Here is a 20,858-nt window from a genome sequence, read left to right on the forward strand (position 1 = left end):
TATTTGCTACATAGTTGCTTAGAGTTGCAGCTGAGAGGCCGGCAAGTCAGGCGGGGAACGTTGGAGTCTGCCATCACTGGTGCAAGCAAGCCTCCCTGTTCGCTTCAGTGCATGGCTGCCGGCTGCCATCTTGGCTGACAGTTAATTTGCATAAGGATATGCTGATTAGCCAATGGGAAGGGTAGCGGTCGTACGCTAATTACCATGTTTCTCTTTTATTAGTGTAGATGTTTGGAATCCAAAAACATTACCAACTCTTGAAATCAAGTAATAAAGTAATAAAGAAAACAAAGTAAAACTCATTTTAACTTACAACATCTATGATTTATAACACATCATTTATATTTCCAAATACCTTTGATGTCCCTTTAGTAGAAAAATATAAACCAGATCTTCTTAGAAGGAAGTAAGTCTTTTTCCAAGACTTCTTTCCCTGTTCCAAAAACATTACCAACTCTTGAAATCAAGTAATAAAGTAATAAAGAAAACAAAGTAAAACTCATTTTAACTTACAACATCTATGATTTATAACACATCATTTATATTTCCAAATACCTTTGATGTCCCTTTAGTAGAAAAATATAAACCAGATCTTCTTAGAAGGAAGTAAGTCTTTTTCCAAGACTTCTTTCCCTGTTCTTTCGCATGTAAGAAGCCATGGATTTCAGGATATGTGCTTGAACTCAGAAACATCTGAAAAAAGAAATTAGACACTTCCATACTGTTTTTAAATCAATGGCATTGTAGCCTTATATTAATCATGTTCAGATTTCAAATATGAACTTGTAAAATCTAACAATATCAATACCACCTATATACCATTATAGAAATGACAATACAAACACAACAGGAAATAAATCAGTCTTTCAAGCTCCAAGTGAAAATAGGCTTACAAAGTATGTTTACATTCTAAGTTATCAATACTTAGCCAAACATTAAAATTATATGTTATTTGAATGTCCCTATGAAAAATTACACTTCATCTATGGAATTAAGTCCTGACACTTTTCACCCTTTTCTATGATTTTTCCTGAGAACTTATCAATTTCAACTTTATTATGGTGTAGGACCACAATCCTGACTTCAGTTATTCAATTATTGAGAAAGTTAAGTCAAGTTCACCTCCTTGATGAGGGTAAAGCAAACTCTATCTCTTTGTCTCTAGGGTTCTCCATTATGAGTAGGTATGCCAGGTTATGTTTTCCAAAGAGAACTACAACCATATCTTCCATTCCATGTGTTCTTATGCAAAGTGATCTAGCCACTGAATCACAAAGAGGTGGAATCTGTTTCTTCATGCCCCATGAATTTCAGCAAGGCTTGTTGGTGACTGCTTTGACCAACAGAATTGACAAAAGTGACAGTCCGCCCATTCTACTAGTAACTATAGTCCTTAACGAGCCAGATGGCTTCCACTACTTAACTCCTGGAGGCTAATGGTCACATAAGAAATGTGACCACCCTGAGAAATCCTGGAGGATGAAACACCACGTGGGGAGAGACAGATCGGCCAAGGAGGACCAGGCACATGTAGTGAAAAGCCAACCTACAAGAGCATCTTCAACCCCTCCATGAATCAATGTGTCAGAAATGACCCACCTAGCTAAACCCTTGCAAATTTCTGACCCACAAAATTGTTGGCAAAATGTGAGTGGGTAGTTAAGCCACTAAGGTTTGGAATAGTTTGTTACACAGTAGTAATTAACTGGCACATGTGGTGGTCAGGAAAAAGACAATGAAAAGAAATAGCTTTGAGTGGCGGTGCTAAGTATCATTAATAAAACAATGGAAATGCATTAGCATCTCATTAGAAGAAGAAAATAAAAATGCCTATTAATAAATAAATGCAAAGGTAAAACTTGAAAGTAAGAGAAATTATTAGCTAAAACAATGGAACATTTTAAAAGGCTACTCAGGGAAAGGCTGCTAGTAGATATTTATGTTCTTTAAGTAAATTACTAAATTTTTTTAATTTAATGAGCCACAGATATTAATTAATTGACATGCAAAACAGGCAAGTACAATTTTTAGTTTGAGTGCTTTCCAAGTTATTAAAGCAAACCAATTAAATTTTTAAAAGGGGGCCATAGAGGTCACACTAGAGAAGAAAAAACATTTTAAAAACTGGAAACATAGCCTCGGTGGACAGAAGAGGTCAGCGCCTCATGCAAAACCATCTGATTCCAAGGATTTGGTTTTTCTTGTTTTTATAATTTAACATTAAAGTAATATAACTACATTATAGGAGAATTTTTCAAAGGGGGTGGAAGAAAAACTCCAACCCACCACCCTGTCTATCCCACTGGTGAGGCCCTGCAAAGGCTGAGAGTTGAGGTGCTGGGTACTGCTGCTACCATTTACCCGAATATTCTGATGGGGCATCTGTGAAAACCCAGTAGCATATAAATAGCTTTAAGAAATATTTCTCGAGACTAATCATATTTTTAAAATATTTTGAAGTGCAAAATGAAATATAACCTCATAAGAAGCTCACAGAAAATGAATCTGTCATATCCAATATATTTCATTAACAATATATTTAAAGTAGAATCTATATTGAAAATATTAAAAGTTTTCTTCATTTATGATCAGAAAATATTGAGTGGATTGGGGGGTGCCCAGGGCTTAGATCAAGCAGCACCCATTATAAAGAAATTGCTCACCCTCAACCTAGTAATAACTCCAGAGCTGCTAGTGTAAATTCTACTAATCTATCAACAATAAAATAAAAAAACTAAAATCATTATTTTACTATAATGAAAATGACTTGGGAAATGATCACCTACAGTTATAGCCAGTGTAGAAGAAATCAGCCCAAAAAGTGCAAAACCAAGGAGATTTTTAATTAAATAACCAGTACTCTTAATTCAGCTAAGATATTTCAAGTATTTCTGTCATAGATATTACAAATGTTAGTGTATAAAATAGATATATTCTAGATAGATTTTTTCTCCTCCTATTTAATAGCTAAATATTTTATTACAAATAGGATTGTAAGATATTTCAAGTATTTCTATCAGAGGTATTACAAATGTTAGTGTATGAAATAGATATATTCTAGATAGTTTTCTCCTTCTATTTAATAGCTAAATATTTTATTACAAATAGGATTGAAGGCATTGGTTATAAAACTTAATACTAAATACCTATTATTAAAATAACTACATTTTACTGGAAATTTTAATTTTTCAAAAGACTAACATAATCTTTAAACACATCACAGAGCAAAACTGCAAGTTTCCTTTCATGATACATACTTGTTAAATGTTTAAAATTCTTTGATAATTGGCCCAAACTGGGAAGGATAATAGGGAGTCTTATTGATTTAAGAAATTCTTTATCCAGATTTTGCTCTTTTCAGTTGTACCTCCAGCAAAAATTAATCATTCAAGGCATAACATTGCAAATTCTGGACATTTATAAATATAGACCTTAAAGTTTCCCTTTATTATTACTTAAATATTTTAATGAAAATGTATTTTACCTGCAAAATCAGTGCGGGGGATATTTCACCATTGGTTTCCGTTGAGAAAGACACCATATGCTCTGGAAAAAAATACTGACAAAAAGATACAGGTTACATTATCCCAAAACCTGCGCTAAAACAGATTCAATTATGACCATTGTAAGCTCAGGCAAAAGTTCTTTAAATCAGTGTGTTGAAAATATGAAGTGCTTTTAAAAATGCCAGTCCCTGGACTCTGCCTTCAGATATTTCAACGAAATGGTCAGAGTAGGACCCAGAGTAGCAAACACCTTCAGATGATGCCCATGAAGTGATTTCCATACCTCACTTTACACAAAACACTGCCCTCGAGACAGTGCCTGCTCCTGCATCTCTTCCCTGAATCCTGCAACCACTCTAGCAGGTGCTAAAGGACTATCATCTCCATTTTAGAAAGTCAAAGTTCATAGAAGTGAAAAGCATAGTCAAGGTCAAAGCCCACAGTGTAGAAGAGCCAGAGAGCAAAAATCCAGTTCTTTCCACTAACTGTTTTTCCAAACTTGTTTAATCATAACATTTATCCAGAGTAGTTGTTTGATATAGGAATTCTCAGGCCTCATTCCTGAAGAGCCTGATTCCATAGTTCCGGGTAGTCCTGGATCTTGTGTTTTTAATAAGCACTCTCCCCCTCCTCTGGATAATTTTTATAATCAAACAAGTTTGGGGAAATATATTCTACACTAGAGGCCTGGTGCACGAAATTCATGCACAGGTAGGGTCCCTAGGCCTGGCCAGCCATCAGGGCTGATTGGGGCCTTCCGGCTGCCGGCGGGGTCTTCCTTCTGGCTGCCAGCCAGGGCCTTCCTTACCCGGCTGCCGGCTGCCGGCCAGTGCCTTCCTTCATTCCGTGGCACCCTCTGGTGGTCAGCGCACATCATAGGGAGCTATCGAACTCCCAGTCTCCCGGTTGAACCCTCAAGGGGACACTTCGAATATCAGCCTTTTATATATATAGATTACTTCTTCTAGAGTGGGGGTCTCCCGGTTGAACCCCCAAGGGGACACTTTGAATATTAGCCTTTTATATATATAGATTACTTCTTCTAGAGTGGGTTTTTCAACAGTAGTTCTACTAACATTTGGTCTAATAATACTGAGTGGTGAGGGGAGAGGGACCTGTCCTGTGCATTGTGGGATGTTTAGCAGCATTCCTGGCCCCTGCTCACTAGCAGCCCTCCCCACACACTTTGTGACAACCACAAACATCACCAGACATTGTCAAATCACCACCCCAGTTGGGAACCACTGTTATAGGTCTACAAAATGAATGTATAGCCTGTTTACATTTTTAAAAAATAGATAAAACTCAAAATAAACACTAAACCATATGTTTATAATTATGACTTTTAAATTCTTGCTTTTTATAAAGATTCATAACAAGAGAACAGTTTCCCTTCAAATTCTAATTCTATTTAATTTTTATTAGAACTCTTATTTTCTTGGTCAAAGATCATTATGTTTTCATTAATAGGTTCAAATAAAACAGTAAGAAGTCTTTCAGGGTTTGAAAATATTCTATTTATGTTTAGTATCATATATTCTCCTTAAAGGATTATCTCAATCCAATTATCCAAAACCTAGTATAAAAGTGCTACAGCTGCACAAAAAAACACAATTTAAATAATAATCCCAGAGGCTATTCTGACTTCTCCAGATCCCTAGTCTTCATTAGAATGTGACATACATTTATTATCATTTAAAGAGAACTACAATGAAAACAGTATTTATTAAATAATACACTGATCTTTATCTAATTTCTACTTTGCTCAGTGATTACTGCACTGAAAACAAAATAATTTGTAATATCAAGATTCATGTCAATCTTTTTCAATTGATTTTAGAGAGGGGAGAAGGAGAGAGAGAGAGAGAGAGAGATTTGTTGCACTTATTTATGCATTCATCGGTTGATTCTTGTATGTGCCCTGACCAGGGACTGAGCCCACAACCTTGGCATATTGGGATGATGCTCTAACCAACTGAACTATCCTATCCTGCCAGGGCCAGATTCATGTCCATCTTAAATTTCTGGTTTAAGTTACAACACCCCCAACAATCATCAGTTCATTTTTACTTTAGAAATTATATATATTTTAAATTTCCCAAATTCTCTGAAAACTATTAAACTATAATATTTTGAAACCTGCTTCATCAAGCAGTATATCTAATAATTCATTCCCTAAATCAAATGTATAGAACTTGGTTTTCTTTAAAAGCAAGAAAAAGAAACAAGAGTTCTTGAAAACCATGTATATGAATGTCTATGATGATGTTGACTAATCAATGTTAGAGTAAGAAGAAATATGACTGCCCTAACCGGTTTGGCTTAGTGGGTAGAGCGTCGGCCTGCGGACTCAAGGGTCCCAGGTTTGACTCCGGTCAAGGGCATGTACCTTGGCTGCAGGCACATACCCAGTGGGGAGTGTGCAGGAGGCAGCTGATTGATGTTTCTCTCTCATCGATGTTTCTAACTCTCTATCCCTCTCCCTTCCTTTCTGTAAAAAATCAATAAAATATATTTTAAAAAATAAATAAATTAAAAAGAAGAATAAATATGACTGAAATTATAAAGGACCACAATTCTTACCTACACGTTACCAATTAGGGAATTATATTTTATTTATGGTGACACTTTTCTTCACATAAACTAAAATAAAATTCAACTAATTTATTTATTTTCCACAACTATTAATGGGGATTTCACTTACCATTGGATTTTTAAAGAACTCATATTTGGCATAATTTTTTCTAAAGTATAGCTTATTTTCTTCTTCCATTCCCCAGTTAGACAGCACTTCAACCACCAGTTCATGATCTTCGATTATTCTTTCTGTAAAGAATGTTTTAGTTAGTATGTCAATGGATAGATGGATGGATAAAAATATAGCTAGGTAGACAAATATACATATGGATATATAGATCCATACAAATATATAAAATATATTATGTATGTATATTTATTTAAGATACAAAATTTCAACTCAATTCTGAAATAGGTAGATTGATAAAACTTTCTTCAATTTTGAATTAGTAATAACCGATTTTTATACCAAAGCAGACTGGAACCTGAAGAGAAAAATGACATAAAATATCACAATGCATTTTTTGCTAATTGTGAACCTTCTTTTATTGCTACTTAAATTATAATATAAGTTTGATAACAAATCAGCATTAAGAATATGGTAGTTATTCTTTTTCTCCAGCTCATCATGCTGCCAAAATTAAAATATTTGCCTCCAGGATGAACAATGCAGCCCATGAAGAGAAGAAAAATTTTGACAGATTCAATACACATTTAAGACACATAATCTGGATAGTTAAGAAAAATTAAAATAAATGCTTTAAAAGGAAAATATTAATTCAAGTATATAACATTTTTAAGAAACCTAATTTATTGTGGCACTTTATACTTTCAAAGTAATGTTCAGGGAAATACATATTGTATTAACAATGAAGATAATTAGGTAGGATAGGAAGGCACTTAGGAGGAAAGTCACTTAAATGAAATAAGCAATGACAACTTTAAAGCAGTGAACATAAGGTGCAAAATACCTATTCAATAAGAAACTGTGACATTCTTAGCAGCACTATTCATAATAGCCCCAAAATGGAAACTACCCAAATGCTTATCAACATGAGAATGAATAAATAAGTTGTGTAAAGCACCCAGTGGAATATATACTACAGTGATAAGCAGCTATATGGATAAATTTTACAAACATAATATTAAATAAAAGAAGTCAGACACAAAGAATATTTACTACATGATTTCACTTACATAAAGTTCGACACAGGTAAAATAAATCTACGGTGTCAGAAATCAAGGTAATGCGGATAGTGGGTGGGTAAGTGGGTGTCTGGTGGGAACAACTGAGCATGGGAAATATTCTGTCAATCTGAGTGTGAATACTCAGGTATATGCAATATCTGAGAATTCATCGAGTTGTCCACATATGGTTTGTTCACATTTCTTAAGGCATGTCATACTGCAATAAAATGGTAAAGAAACTGTGAAATTACTGATGCAAAACAGGAAATAGAGAACAGCCAAATAAGGAATCTGCTTTTTCTAGGACCTTTTTGAAAGTATCCGTGTCTCGGAAATTCAACACTCAATAGTGATCTGTGACCTCTAACACCCGAACCCTTGAAAGTAATGTCATACTTAAATAGAAGCTTATTCTTCTGAAAGGAAGTTCCTGCAAGAGTGCTCAATGAATATGGATGAGTTTGAGCTAAGTGTGTATCGACACTCTCAGTTCCGTTCCTGACTCTGACTGCTCTTTTTCTGTCTCATTGACTAGCTCCTGTAGCTCCTTCTCCATCCTAAGATGCAGGCCTTGGCTCAATTCTTTTCTTTCCCTTTCTCTAAACTAATTCATGCTCCCCTTTTTAGCCATCACATCTGTCAAGTTCCTTGAAGTGAAATCTCCAGCAACAGTTTCTTTCAGTCCCACTTCATTCCTAACTGCTAGACTTCCTACCTCCTCAGACACAGTTTGTCTAAAATCAAAGTCAGTAAGGCAGTTCCTAAAAATATTAAACAACTAGAGGCCCGGTGCCCCAAATTCGTGTGGTTGAAGCTGAGGGAGCAAAAGGGAGAGTACCAGAAGAGGTTAGAGAAGTAATGCACTGAGGGGATTGGGAAAAATGCTGCAGTTCATAGTGAGGATCTGGTTTTTCCTCCGAGTTAGATAAGAGGTCATTTCAAACAGAGAATATCCTAAACTGATGTGTTTTCATTGGATTACATTGGTTGCTGAGTGCAGAACTGATCTTAAGAGGTTTAAGGGTGGAAGTAGAATATTATAATTAACAAGGTGATGGATGATGTGTCTTGGATTAGAGTAGCAGCCTACATGTAAAAAGTGGGCATAATCTGGATGTATTGTGAATGTATAGCTAATGGGATTTGCTGACAAGTTTGACATGTAATGAAAGAGAGAGGATAGTTAAGGAAGACACCAAGGGTCTTTGCCTAAGTTCTCAGAAGAATTGTGCTGCCATTACTGAGTTTGAAAGACTGTAAGAGAAGTAGGCTGGGGTGGGGAAAGGGAGGATCCAAGAGTCATTGAGCTATTGAGTAGGAAGTTGCATCCCTAACAATCTTTCTATCCTTACATATGTCTGCTCACACAAACCCAGCTGATATTTTCAAGCTTATGACATATATGTCCACATTATTAAACATAATATGTGCTAAACACTATATCTATATTCTTCCCAATTACAGTGGGAGAAAATGTCAAGGTTTTAAGCAAGATAGTTGCTTGTTTGTTTCTTTATACCCATTGCTTCTCTCTAACACTAAGTAAAGCACATGTGTTCCCCTCACAGGATACACTATTCAGAGAGGGAAATGATAAAAAGACGCATTTTCTTTTCTTTTGTACTTCAAAGTAGACTTTATCAATCTTTGAGAGATAACTGCTTGGGGAGAATCATACTTAGCCAATCCTCCATTGCCTCTTAAAGGAATCCACCCTCTGTCCTCTGGGGAAGGAGCTGGAGTTAAGGAGTTAGTGGAGAAAAGGGTGGAGTGGAGACTGAGAGAGAGCTAGATAGTAGGCAGATGGTGTAGGTCCCAAATGACACTGTATCCTATCCCTTTCCAGAACTAGAACCCCAGGGTGAGGAGTTGATGGTGATATACACCAGATACGTTTTTGTGTGGTCCAACCCACACTATAGCCCATGAGACCTCTAGCCTAAAGTAGAAGCCCGGCATCTAGCACAGTAAAGAAGCAACAGCAGAGTCTAATATTGAGACAGATGAGTCCATAGAATCCCAATATGGGGAAAGAGCATTGCAGTGGTACCAATTGCCCCAGAAGGAGCATGGAAAGGACAAGAGAAAACCATGAACTTAAGGGGCTTTATGGCATAGTCAATAAGCTTGAGAGGAACAAGAGTTTTCAGAACATGAAGAGTTGGACAAGAGTTGGGCAAGAGTTAAACAAATACCCCTCCTGGGACTTAAATGCCCAACCAGAGTGTTGGAGGAGTAAAAGTAGGTCTAATTAATTCTTCAATTGAGAATATTTTAAACTTGTATGTAACTCCTTTCTAGAACCTGAATTTATTATTTACTCCAACAAGACTGAGAACAATCCATAAAGCAAACAAATAAAGATTAAACTGTCTGCTGTTAAGAAGACAGGAGACAGAAGGTCAAAAATGTATTCAATTATAGAAATAAAGGAAGTTATATATCTACAAATCTCATTCTGAGGACTTTTTCATTATTGTATTTAATTCTTATAATATCTGCAGTAGGCTGAATACTGCCCCAAAATAGTTCTGAATATCTGGAACCTGTAAATGTTATCTTGTATAGCAAAGCCTTTATAAATGTCATTATCTTAAAGATATTGAGATGAGGAAAATATCCTAGATTATCCAGGATGGCCCTAAATCCTAACACAAATATCCTTATAAGAGAGAGACAGAAAGAGATTTGACAGAAAAGAGGAAAGGGCACGTGACCACAGAGGTAGAGACTCAGGTGATGTGGCCCCAAGCCAAGGAATGTTGACAGTCACCAACAGCTGAAAGAGACAGGGATGGATTCCCCCTAACACCCCCACAAAGAGGATGGCCCTGCCAACACCTTGGTTTCAGGCCAATGAAATTAATTTTAGGCTTCACCTCCAGAATTCCTAAAGATTACATTTCTGTTGCTTTAAGCCACTAGGTTTTTGGTCATTTGTTACAGAAGCCTTAGGACACTAGTACAATAATCTAATGAGCAAGTTATATCTCAATTTTATAGAAAATGAAACTGAAGTTCAGAATAGCAAATCTCAGGATTTGAATGGCATCACATGTCTGGCCCCAAGTCAACACTCTTTGCACAGAGTTATCTCTGCCATCACTCGAGCTCCCACCTAAGGGAAAGCTCAATCACCTCTGCTCAGTCTGTTTATATCAGCCGTGGGCAAACTACGGCCCGCGGGCCGGATCCGGCCCGTTTGAAATGAATAAAACTAAAAAAAAAAAGACCGTACCCTTTTATGTAATGATGTTTACTTTGAATTTATATTAGTTCACACAAACACTCCATCCATGCTTTTGTTCCGGCCCTCTGGTCCAGTTTAAGAACCCATTGTGGCCCTCGAGTCAAAAAGTTTGCCCACCCCTGGTTTATATCCTGCTCATTCCTTCTATTTTTCATCTAAAATCACTCTCATGTTCCTGTGGTTCTCATGTTTCAATTACCTCCAATTATTTTATTTTGAAATGTGTTCAATAAATATTTACTAATTAAGTGAAAATAAACAACCACATTTTGAATGGAAGAGGAAAGAAAATAATGGGCAATATTTCCAATTATATCAATCTCAGCTGTACATAAAAGTAACACAAATCATTTTAATCTGGGAAGCATCAAAAAAAGAAAAGAAAACAACAAGAGTAGGAAATCCAAGTGCTTTTTAAGAGCTCTAGCAAACATGTAACAAAAGAAGAATGAGGAAAATACATGTGATCACCAAAGCCAGGGCTTTGCTGACTACATGCAAATAAAGCCCAGCATATCAATATAGACAGGAAAAATAAGGGATATGATATCTATAGAAAATTTCAAAGAAGTATAATACCACATGTTTAAATAATGCAAGTACTAGCATCAGGAAAACCTGCTGGTAATCTTCAGAAGAAAAATTTCTTCAAATAAAGCTAGCAAATACTACAGTATGTAAGAAAGCAAAAGACATACTTTACAATCCCTTAAATAAACTTCTTGATACCATTTTTAAAAAATATATTTTTATTTATTTCAGAGAGGAAGGGGGAGAGAGAGAGAGAGAGAGAGAGAGAGACATCAATGATGAGAGAGAATCATTGATCAGCTGCCTTCCGTGCGCCCCACACTGGGAATTGCGCCCACAACCAGGGCATGTGCCCTGACCGGGAATTGAACGGTGACTTCCTGGTTTATAGGTTTACACTCAACCACTGAGCAACACTGGCTGGGCTCTTGATACTATTTCATTGAAAATTCAGATAATGTATAAAAAAGCAAATAAAATCCAGAGAATCAAATGCAGCTACAGGTTCTTACCTCATATATGCATCTGGTAATGGAGTTAAAACTTCCTTATTACAGAATCTGGCTTTTTAAAAATTATATTATATTAAAACAATCTTTTTAAGTTTATGTATCTCCATCCCAATTTGGATACACTAGCATATTCCATCCCCCCAACCAAGTCTCGTTATGTTAAATAATTAATGCTACAATAATTCAAATAACCCCAAGAGGCATAATTGATGATCAGGTAATCACATCTTACAGAAAATTAGTGGGGCTTTTTTTTAGAGGCAAATATCCAACTAAATACAGACCTTAATAGGGAAAAAAATTCACCATGAAGATACAGGATGCCTAAATGGATTACTTTGAGAGGAAGAGAAATATGCTTAAAGGGGAGGTAAAGATTTACAGAAGACCAGCTTTGTTTTTCCTGAGCTTAGGCATAAGACATCATCACCAAGACCTAAGAAAAAGAAGGAAAACAAAACAAAACAAAACAAAATACCAGTCTAGATGGCTTACAATACACTTTCTCTTTAGTCTTCTTCAGCCCCATTCAAAAACCAAGCAGATTTTAACCAAGAAATCCTAGTAATTTATAATATATTTTAAAACATCTAAATAAAACAAATAATTATTTAAACAGGGGGCTCCTTGTTGCAACATTTCAAAACAATGACATTAGAAACTATCACCCAGAATGAACTCAGATACTTTTTGAGTAACTATTAGAAAAGCGACTCCAGGCAACTTCCACATAAATTCGCCATGATTATTTTAAATATCTTATTTTTAAAGCTTCATAAATCCATCTAAAATACTACTTAAAAATAGCTTATTAAAACTTTAAAGATATAGCTATATTTTCTAACGTTTTTAATTTAAGAGAAGTATTTCTCAGGCATTGGAAAGTGAATTACAAGGATCAAATACCACTCCTACGTTGGTAAAAGAAAACAGGAGAGAGGCCCTCTTAAATCACTTCAACACAGCCACAACCAAAAAGGAGGAAGAAAAGAAAAGAAAGTCTCCAAAAGAGTAAAAAAAAAAATATTTTTTACAACAAAAACAAAAACTTCATATTGCTTTAAATGTAATTTTTGTTTCTAATAGATCAGTGTAGTAGTATGGTAGCAAAATGAAATTAACAAATAATGATAACTACATATAACTGTTTTCTATTTAATTTTCAGAAAGGTGTTCTTTATAAAAAAAAAAAAGAAGAAGAAAAGAAAGAAGTTCCTTCTGAAACAGTTTATTTAACTTGAAAGTCCTTTAAAAAACCTCAAACCTCCCAGTATGGAAAGTGTTCACCTGTGACCTTCTGCCGGGATTTCTTCGCTGAATCCACTGAAAGTACAGCGTGGGGCTCAAATAGAAACCTGAGTCCCTACTCTTCTCCTCACTTGATAAGAGAAGAAACAAGAGTGGCTTTTACCTCTAATTCACCCAGAAAACAATTCTCTGTATACCTTTGTTACAGGAAACTCCAGGAGACAAATGGTCCTTGTACTTCTCTCTGTGCGAGGTAGAAACTACACACATTTTGTCAATCTTATTTTCAGATAAAAATGAACAGCCTCTGACCAAGCAAAACAAAAACTGGAGAAGCAAAGACTAAAACAGGGCTCGGTTTCTAAAAGGTTCCTTAACCTAAGAAAACTGCTTAATACCAACAAGATCCCTTGGAAAATCGCCACGCCAAATTCAGCTCCCCAAGTCCAAGGAGAGAACAATCTTGATACTTCAGCTTGATGGGTATAAAGGCCTGTGGATAATTCCTCAGCAAATCGAAATAGTCCTCATATTAACTCAGACCCAACGATCACAACTTGTATTCATAGAAAGCCTTCTCTTCCCACAGTGTTCGCATATACGTTATCTCAAGCTGCCTGCTAATAACTGAAGAGTTAAGAAACGGCTCCTATGAATTCCAAGTCACCTAATGCATGCTTTAAAAACTCAGAGTAAATTTCCATGTGGGCACGGCATGTTGGTTTCTTTTCCAAGTCTCTGCCTTCTGTATACGTTATAATCCATCCTTTGAACTGTTTGATATAAATATCTTCCAGTTTAGTACAGCTTAGTTCAAAAGCCGTTTAGTTGTCCTAAATCCTGGGTTACAAACATGTATGTACACACAGAATTCCAGCTCTCATGGAATTACTGTCACGTTGCAATAATATGAGCACTATGAAGATAGTTGCAAAAGTGTTATAGCAGCACAGAAGGTGGGTACTTGCCCCAACTTGGGACTTCTGGAAGATGTCTAAGTCTTTAAAAATCTCTTCAATAGTTTTTAAAATTATGTTTATCCCCTTTTCCCTGATTACTACAACAATACATTTCCATTACAGAAAATTTGAAAAACACAGACAGCTGATAACCATAACCCATCTGTAAACCTGTCAATCAGGAATAAGCAGTTAACATTTCAGTATATTCCTATCTTGCTTTTCTTCTGGTAAATATATACACACATATATATAGCTGTGTATATGTTTTGCACAAAATTTGGAAAACACTATACATGTAAACATATATGTGTGTGTGTATAGATATATATATACACTGTATACATGTAAACATATGTGTGTGTGTGTGTATATATATATATATATATATATATACACAATTCCTACATTTGGTACAAATATGTATTTTTGTTCAATCATCATCACTATAATTTTAAATGAGCCCATATCAGTCATCAAAAGAAGAACTCCAAAAAGATAAGCAGAAGCTGCATAATTTACATCCAATGGGTATACAAAGTTTATAACATTCCCCTATTATTATAGCACTAGATTTTATTTTTCTAATTTTGGAATCTCAGAGGGAAGGTGGGGGAAGGTGTGTGGGTGGTAATCAACCAAAGACCTTATATGCATATATGCATAACCCATGGACACAGACAATAGGGTGGCGAAGGCCTGGGGGGTGGGGGAGGGCAGAGGCAGGCTCAAGGGGGTCAATGGGGGGGAAGGGGGGCATATGTAATACTTTCAACAATAAAGAATCATTAAAAATAAATAAATAGATAATCCTGCTTGAGCAGCCTAATGATATGTATTTCTTGTCCAAATTTCTTGTTTCCCACACCCATCAATAGCGTGTACCTGTGGAAGTACTGCTCCCAGGAGGCCATTCATCATTACCGCGCCTACTGCTTTCTGCACCACTCTGTTATATGGGGGATTTGCAATTCCCTAAGGGATGTATGAGAAGGGTCAGTGCCAACAAGTATCCTGATTGCCTCAAGGACCAGCTTTTGAGCAGCAAAAGCCTGTGCCCAGGGGCTGGGCACATGGAAGAAGCAGATGTGTCTTCCCACCCACTGTCATAAGGAAAGGGCCACTCCACGTCAGAAATCTGAGTGTGGAATGCCTCCCACTGCTTTTCTCTCTCTCCTCTCCCTAGATCAGCGGTTCTCAACCTGGGGTCGCCTAAGACCATCCTGCATATCAGATATTTACATTACGATTCATAACAGTAGCAACATTACAGTTATGAAGTAGCAACGAAAATAATTTTATGGTTGGGTCACAACATGAGGAACTGTATTTAAAGGGCCAGAAGGTTGAGAACCACTGCCCTAGATGGTAGCACTAGGTTAGCTGTCAGTAAGCTTGGGCAGCTGAGGATTTTCTTCTTACCTTGTCTTCTTACGTATTTTTAGGAAAAGCCCAAGGGTTATACTTTATTGATATTTTTATATAAAATTGCAAGTAAGCCTTGGAAGATGAACAGCCATTAGCCAGGTAAAGATGGGCGACAAAGACTTCCTGAGAATCTCAACAGCATGAGCAAGCAAATCAAGGAGCAGAAACCATAGCATATGCAGCAACTATAGGCAGTTCTCTAATAAATAAACGGGAGAAGGGGAGGGTGAGTCTGAAGGCTGGGAACAGGAGGAGAAGTCAGGGCACAGAAGCCCTGCAAAGGACCTTGGACCGAATGCAAGGAGAACCGGGCCTGCATGCAGATGGGTAAGTGGAATAAGCAGTGGCAAGAGGGAGGTCTGTAAAACAGGATAACAGGAGGCAGACAATGAGATCTGAACTCAGGCTATGAGAGTGAGAAGAAAAACCAGCTGGACCAGGAGGCAGATTTAGCGATGAGCACTCTTTGCTAGTGTCATATTTTCCATCTCTAACCTTAGTGTGCTATCAGGACACCGTGTCTCCCAGAGCTCAGCAGAGAGGGAGGCATGGTGCCATGCGTCCTGAAGGCCTCACAGGTACTTCTGCTGGTGATGAGGGTAGTCACAGCCTGATGGCTGGTAGATTCCAAACAGCACGGAAAGAACAACTGCACAGCAGCTCCACACAACGGAACAAAACACTTGACTGCTTTTGTAAGAAAGAAAGAAGTGAAGGAGCAGCTTCAAAGCAGGTGGCTGTGCAGGGTTCCCTTGCTGCCACTGTGCAGCGCTTCTGTCTTAAAGAGACCACGTGGGTCTAGCTGCACACATAAAAATGGTATCATTAAAAGCCTCCAGTCATTCATTTTGCTTATTAAAGCCACTCCACAATGAAATTCATAATGGAAATCTCAGCTGTCCCTAGCAAGGACACTAAAATACAATTAATTCCTCTTCCCGAGGAGTCTAGAGGTATGCGCTTGAGGTATTGTGTTAATTGCCACTGCTTCATACCATGGCTTCAATTAGGAATCAGAACGGGAGCAAGACAAACATGGACCCCATTAAGTTTCTGAGGACTGAAAACTGGAGTTTTCCTCCCCATCATCCTCTTAACAATGATTGTAAAAGCTGGGGACTCCATCTGGGGGACTATAGTGACATCCAGTGGCTGTGAAGGCAAACACACCAGTTACAAAACGCATGAGAAGAGGAAATATTTGTTGATATGCTGATATTTTAAATTCAATGCCTCTAAAATGTAGACAACTATAAACTCATCCCAGCATGATTCAAAATCAGGCACATCAGCAATTCATAACAAAATCAGGATGTTTAGCTGCCTTTGATGATTTAGTCCTGCCTATTTAAATTCTCAGCAGTATTTATTAATAATTATGGGTGGAGGCTATGAACTATTGATATTGTATTCAAAGCTCCAAATAGCATATCACCATTCGGGTTGTGTATAAATTAAAGGACAAGTCATTTCCAAGGTGATCCTCTGACTCAGTCAATACATTAATGGCTGATATCAAGTGAACCAAGTTGGATCACTTTGATCCCAATGGTTTCTTTCTCTTTTTTTAAATAAATATTTATTGTTGAAAGTATTTCATACATCCCCTTTTTTCCCCCATTGACTCCCTCCAGCCCACCCCCGCCCCAGGCCTTCAGCATTCTATTGTCTGTGACCATGGGTTATGCATATATGCATACAAGGTTTTTGGTTGATCACCTCCCACCCACCTACTCTATTCATCAGTTTATTTTGTTACTGAGATTCCACATGAGTGTGATCATATGATACTTGTCTTTCTCTGACTGACTTATTTCACTTAGCATAATACTCTCCAGGTCCCTCCATGCTGTCTCAAAGAGTAAGAGATTCTTCTTTTTTACTGCTGCATAGTATTCCACGGTATAAATGTACCACAGCTTGGACACTTGGGCTGTTTCCAGATCTTAGCTATTGTAAATTGTACTGCTATGAACATAGGGGTGCATACATTCTTTCTGATTGGTGCTTCAGGTTTGATCCCAATGGTTTCAATACTACCTCTGTAAGTATTGAAATTTATCTGAAAATGTTCTGGAGGATTCAAAATTTCAAATTTTCTACTTATATTTATAGCACCCATGAGAGACACAGATGGAGAGTGCGACAGAGACAAACTAACCATGTTGTCCCAGGAACATTTACCTGACCTTTTGGAGTGAGGAGAAACCAACGTGCTTCCATGGAAAATGCATACACTTTAGAATCTGACAGAACTTAGATTTGTATAATATTTGACTCTAGGCAAGGTATTTCATCACTTAGTCATTATATTATTATAAGCAAAATGGGTACAATGAATATTAAAAAACATATCTTGGAGGGTTGCTATGAGATGGAGTATTAGCCGCATCTATCAAGATTAATGTAAAACCTCTCACTCGGCACCTTGCATGTAGAAGATGCCCATTAACAACAGCTATCACATGTATACATTCACATTAAAAATACTAAGAAGATTGAGGTTTCCTTTGCCACAGTAAAGACTCTGAAAACAGACTTTAGAATTCATAAATATACCCGTACTATATTTTGAATGTCTTTCTAACTTTAGTAATTTGAAGTGTGCTTTAAGGGATCAGAAGCAACATTTACTTACAGAATGTTTCTGAAACTTTCCCAAGCTTATCTCTGACATTAAAGTGAACTTAAGTGCAGAAAACCCTCAACACTCCTCTATCCCATAAGTCAAAATGCTCTTGCCCATAAGGCTTCGGGACCTTGCAAACACTAAACCCCGTAAGTGTGTCAATCGCCATGCAAAGATGGCACAGTGGAGCCTGCACAACTAGCAGAAATGAGAGATGGGCAAAGACCAATCCAGGAAGCCACAGGGAGTTTGATGTAAATGCAAAACTAACTTGCTCAGTCTCCCAAAGGTCAAAACTTGTCTCCTGGCCTCCTTAGTAGTATACTGTAAAAACCAAATCAGATCACACTGCTCTCTGACTCAGACCTCCAATTCTTTTCCCCTCACTCAGTGCAAGTCAAGTCCCCTCCAAGCCCTATGAGACCTCGATGAATTGACATGCGCCATGACAGCTCCATGAACTCCTCCTCCCATTACTTCCCATCTCACGGACTCCACTCCAGACACACCCACCACTTGGCTGCTTCCTGCACACGAGCGCATGGCCTCGTCCAGGCCTTTCCACTTGCAGTTCCCTCTGTCTAGAAATATCGTCTTCCATTTAACTGCAAGGCCAGCTGCTGTCTGCTTTTGGTCTCTATTCACATATCTCACTGTCAGAGAGGCCCTCCCTGGTGCCTTTGTTTAAAGTGCATCTCCTCCTTCCCCACTCTCTCCCACTCTGTCCCTCTCCCCTGCCTTCCTCTTCTCCCCAGCGCTCATCATCACCTAAGGGACCACACATTTTAGTCATCTTTCTCTCTCTGCTCAAATGCAAACTCACAAGGGCAGTGCTTTTTGTCTACTTTTTTCATCTGATGTCCCCAGGATCCACACACAGAATGTGCTTGGTACAAAATAGTTAATAGATATTTGCTGAATTCTCTGAGGAAGGCAATAGGGGAAGCGAAGTCAGGGAGAGTTCCTAGTTTTTTTGGAATCTATAAAGTGGAAAAAAAAAAGCTAAAATACTCAGAATGTTTTTGTAGTACACCCATACACAAAAAGAAGTAATCTACTAAAGTGAATATACAGTATAATTAGTGATAATGTTAAAACTAGTCAACATCATCTCAATGTTATAAAATTATGGATAATATTGCTTCTTTCTTGACATTGTCTCTCAGGTACTTACAATGAGCTGAATTATTTTTGTATTGAAGATATTTTTTTAATAACAGGTATCACCCCTCTCTTTTGGAATTCTATTTATTGAAACTTCGTTATGTCAATCACGAAGAGATCAAGGGTGTCTCCTCAGCAATATACAGAGCTGACAAGCTGGTCATCAAAATTTTGGCAAATCGTTTGTCCTTTAGGTCTTTATATCAATAGCACTCACAGCAGATTAAAGGTGATGGTGTCAGTGATTCATTCTATTGGCAAAAAGCATCTGCGCTTCATGTCACATTTAAGGGAGGAAAACCTTTTCCAGTTCTTTTCATTCATTTTAATATGCAAAGAAGAAAAAAGTTACTTAATATCATATTAGATTGATTGGATATTGCAAGAGTATTTATAATCTACAGACACACACATGCAAATTAAATGTGTGTAAATAAACATCTTGGTTTTACATTTTATGCTGAGGAAGGCCAATAGTGGTTATGCTATTATACTGTTAGATGAAGAAATGGAAGCTGGTAAATCAATAGTATTTGAGTAGCATTAGTATCTACAAGTTTTTTACTGTTGTAAAGTATAATCTGTGTAAAAAACAAAAAGAATACAAGGAAGCTCTAGAATTAAATTTCTTTATCATGAACTTTGGTCTAATGCATGGTTGATGAAGCCATGAGACAATATTCTCACACCTTTGATTTTATTTCAGTAGTTTCCAAAAAATATAGTAATGGAGAAATTTATTTCAATTTGATGTCTAAAAGTCTAATTTAGTATGTTGCTCAAATTACTTCCCAGTGTTCCATTTTAAGCCTCTACATTTAAAGACTTGTGCATTATTCCTTAATATAATTTGCATTAGGATAGATTTTTATTACTTCAAGCTACTTGTTAAGGATGCATTTTAGTGACTATACAAAAAAAGGTGTTTTTAAAGTCTCACCAAAGGAAAAATTTAAGAGTCTAAAATACTGTAATTACATATTATTCTAATTAAGAGCTGTGTTCCAACAAGCATAAGTAAGTGAAATGGTTTGGAAGATGGCAGGTACCTATTGAGAGTTAACACCTTATTTCTAGGAGATGAATTATCATGAATAGAATTAAATTAGTCACAAGCGGCAATGAAGAAAGTATAGGTGGAGGTTTTTCTGCCCGGGGAATGTGAGACTACATCGCGTGGGCCAATGTAGTATATGCCTTCAGAATTCAGGTGTTCCTGGCAGGTGCATGCTCAGCTGTCAAGATCAGCTGACATACTGCAGCTCATGGACCATCAGCTGTGACTAGGGGTGGGGGGTGGGCTGGGGTTCAGAATCACTGTGGACACAGTCGGACTACCAGCTTCTTTCCCACGGGCTTCACTCTGTCTTCTCCCTGAGGTTCTGGCGTGCCCTAAGACAACAGTCTTCAAACCGGAGGTCCACAAACACTTTCTGAAGGGTCCAGGGAATGCAGGGAGGTTTAGCGGAACCAATTTCCAGCATCTTTAAAAAGCAGAACCTGCCTTGTCTGTCAGCATCATCTTTACTCCATTTCATAATACAAAGGTAAGCCGCTCCTCTGAACTGAACCTTACGTTGGCTATTGCTCTGGGTAAACACCCACTAGGCATCAAACAAAGGCAGCACTTTTTATATATTGGTAGCTAGCTTTGCAAGAAAGTGAATGACTCATGACTAAGGTATACAAGTCTCAATTCTTTAAACAAATGGAAGGAAATAACGTAGCTGTCACTACAAAGTGATTATTTAAAATCACTTTGATAAAAGATAATAAAAAAATCACTTTGATGATTTATCAGGAAAATTTTAGACATATAATGCAAAGGAGTTTATGTCTAACTCCCACCTCCATATATATATACAT

At 37.2% G+C, this 20,858-nt stretch overlaps 1 protein-coding gene across 2 annotated transcripts in view; it reads right to left on the reverse strand.

The window, feature by feature from the left end:
• Window positions 1-20,858, reverse strand: part of GRB14 (growth factor receptor-bound protein 14) — a 59,233-nt gene that overhangs the window by 20,671 nt on the left and 17,704 nt on the right. The window contains exons 3-6 of one of the 2 annotated variants that reach the window (XM_014534141.1): window positions 6,211-6,332; window positions 3,485-3,559; window positions 634-693; window positions 356-433 (exon numbers count right to left, since the gene is read on the reverse strand). In XM_014534141.1, the coding sequence (XP_014389627.1) occupies window positions 356-433; window positions 634-693; window positions 3,485-3,559; window positions 6,211-6,332 (335 nt within the window). Of the gene's footprint in view, window positions 1-355; window positions 434-555; window positions 694-3,484; window positions 3,560-6,210; window positions 6,333-20,858 lie in introns of both variants that reach the window. The other variant, XM_005859383.2, reaches the window with a different exon arrangement.

The sequence above is a fragment of the Myotis brandtii genome, unplaced genomic scaffold (assembly GCF_000412655.1).
Source record: "Myotis brandtii unplaced genomic scaffold, ASM41265v1 scaffold125, whole genome shotgun sequence".
Classification (NCBI taxonomy): Eukaryota; Metazoa; Chordata; class Mammalia; order Chiroptera; family Vespertilionidae; genus Myotis; species Myotis brandtii.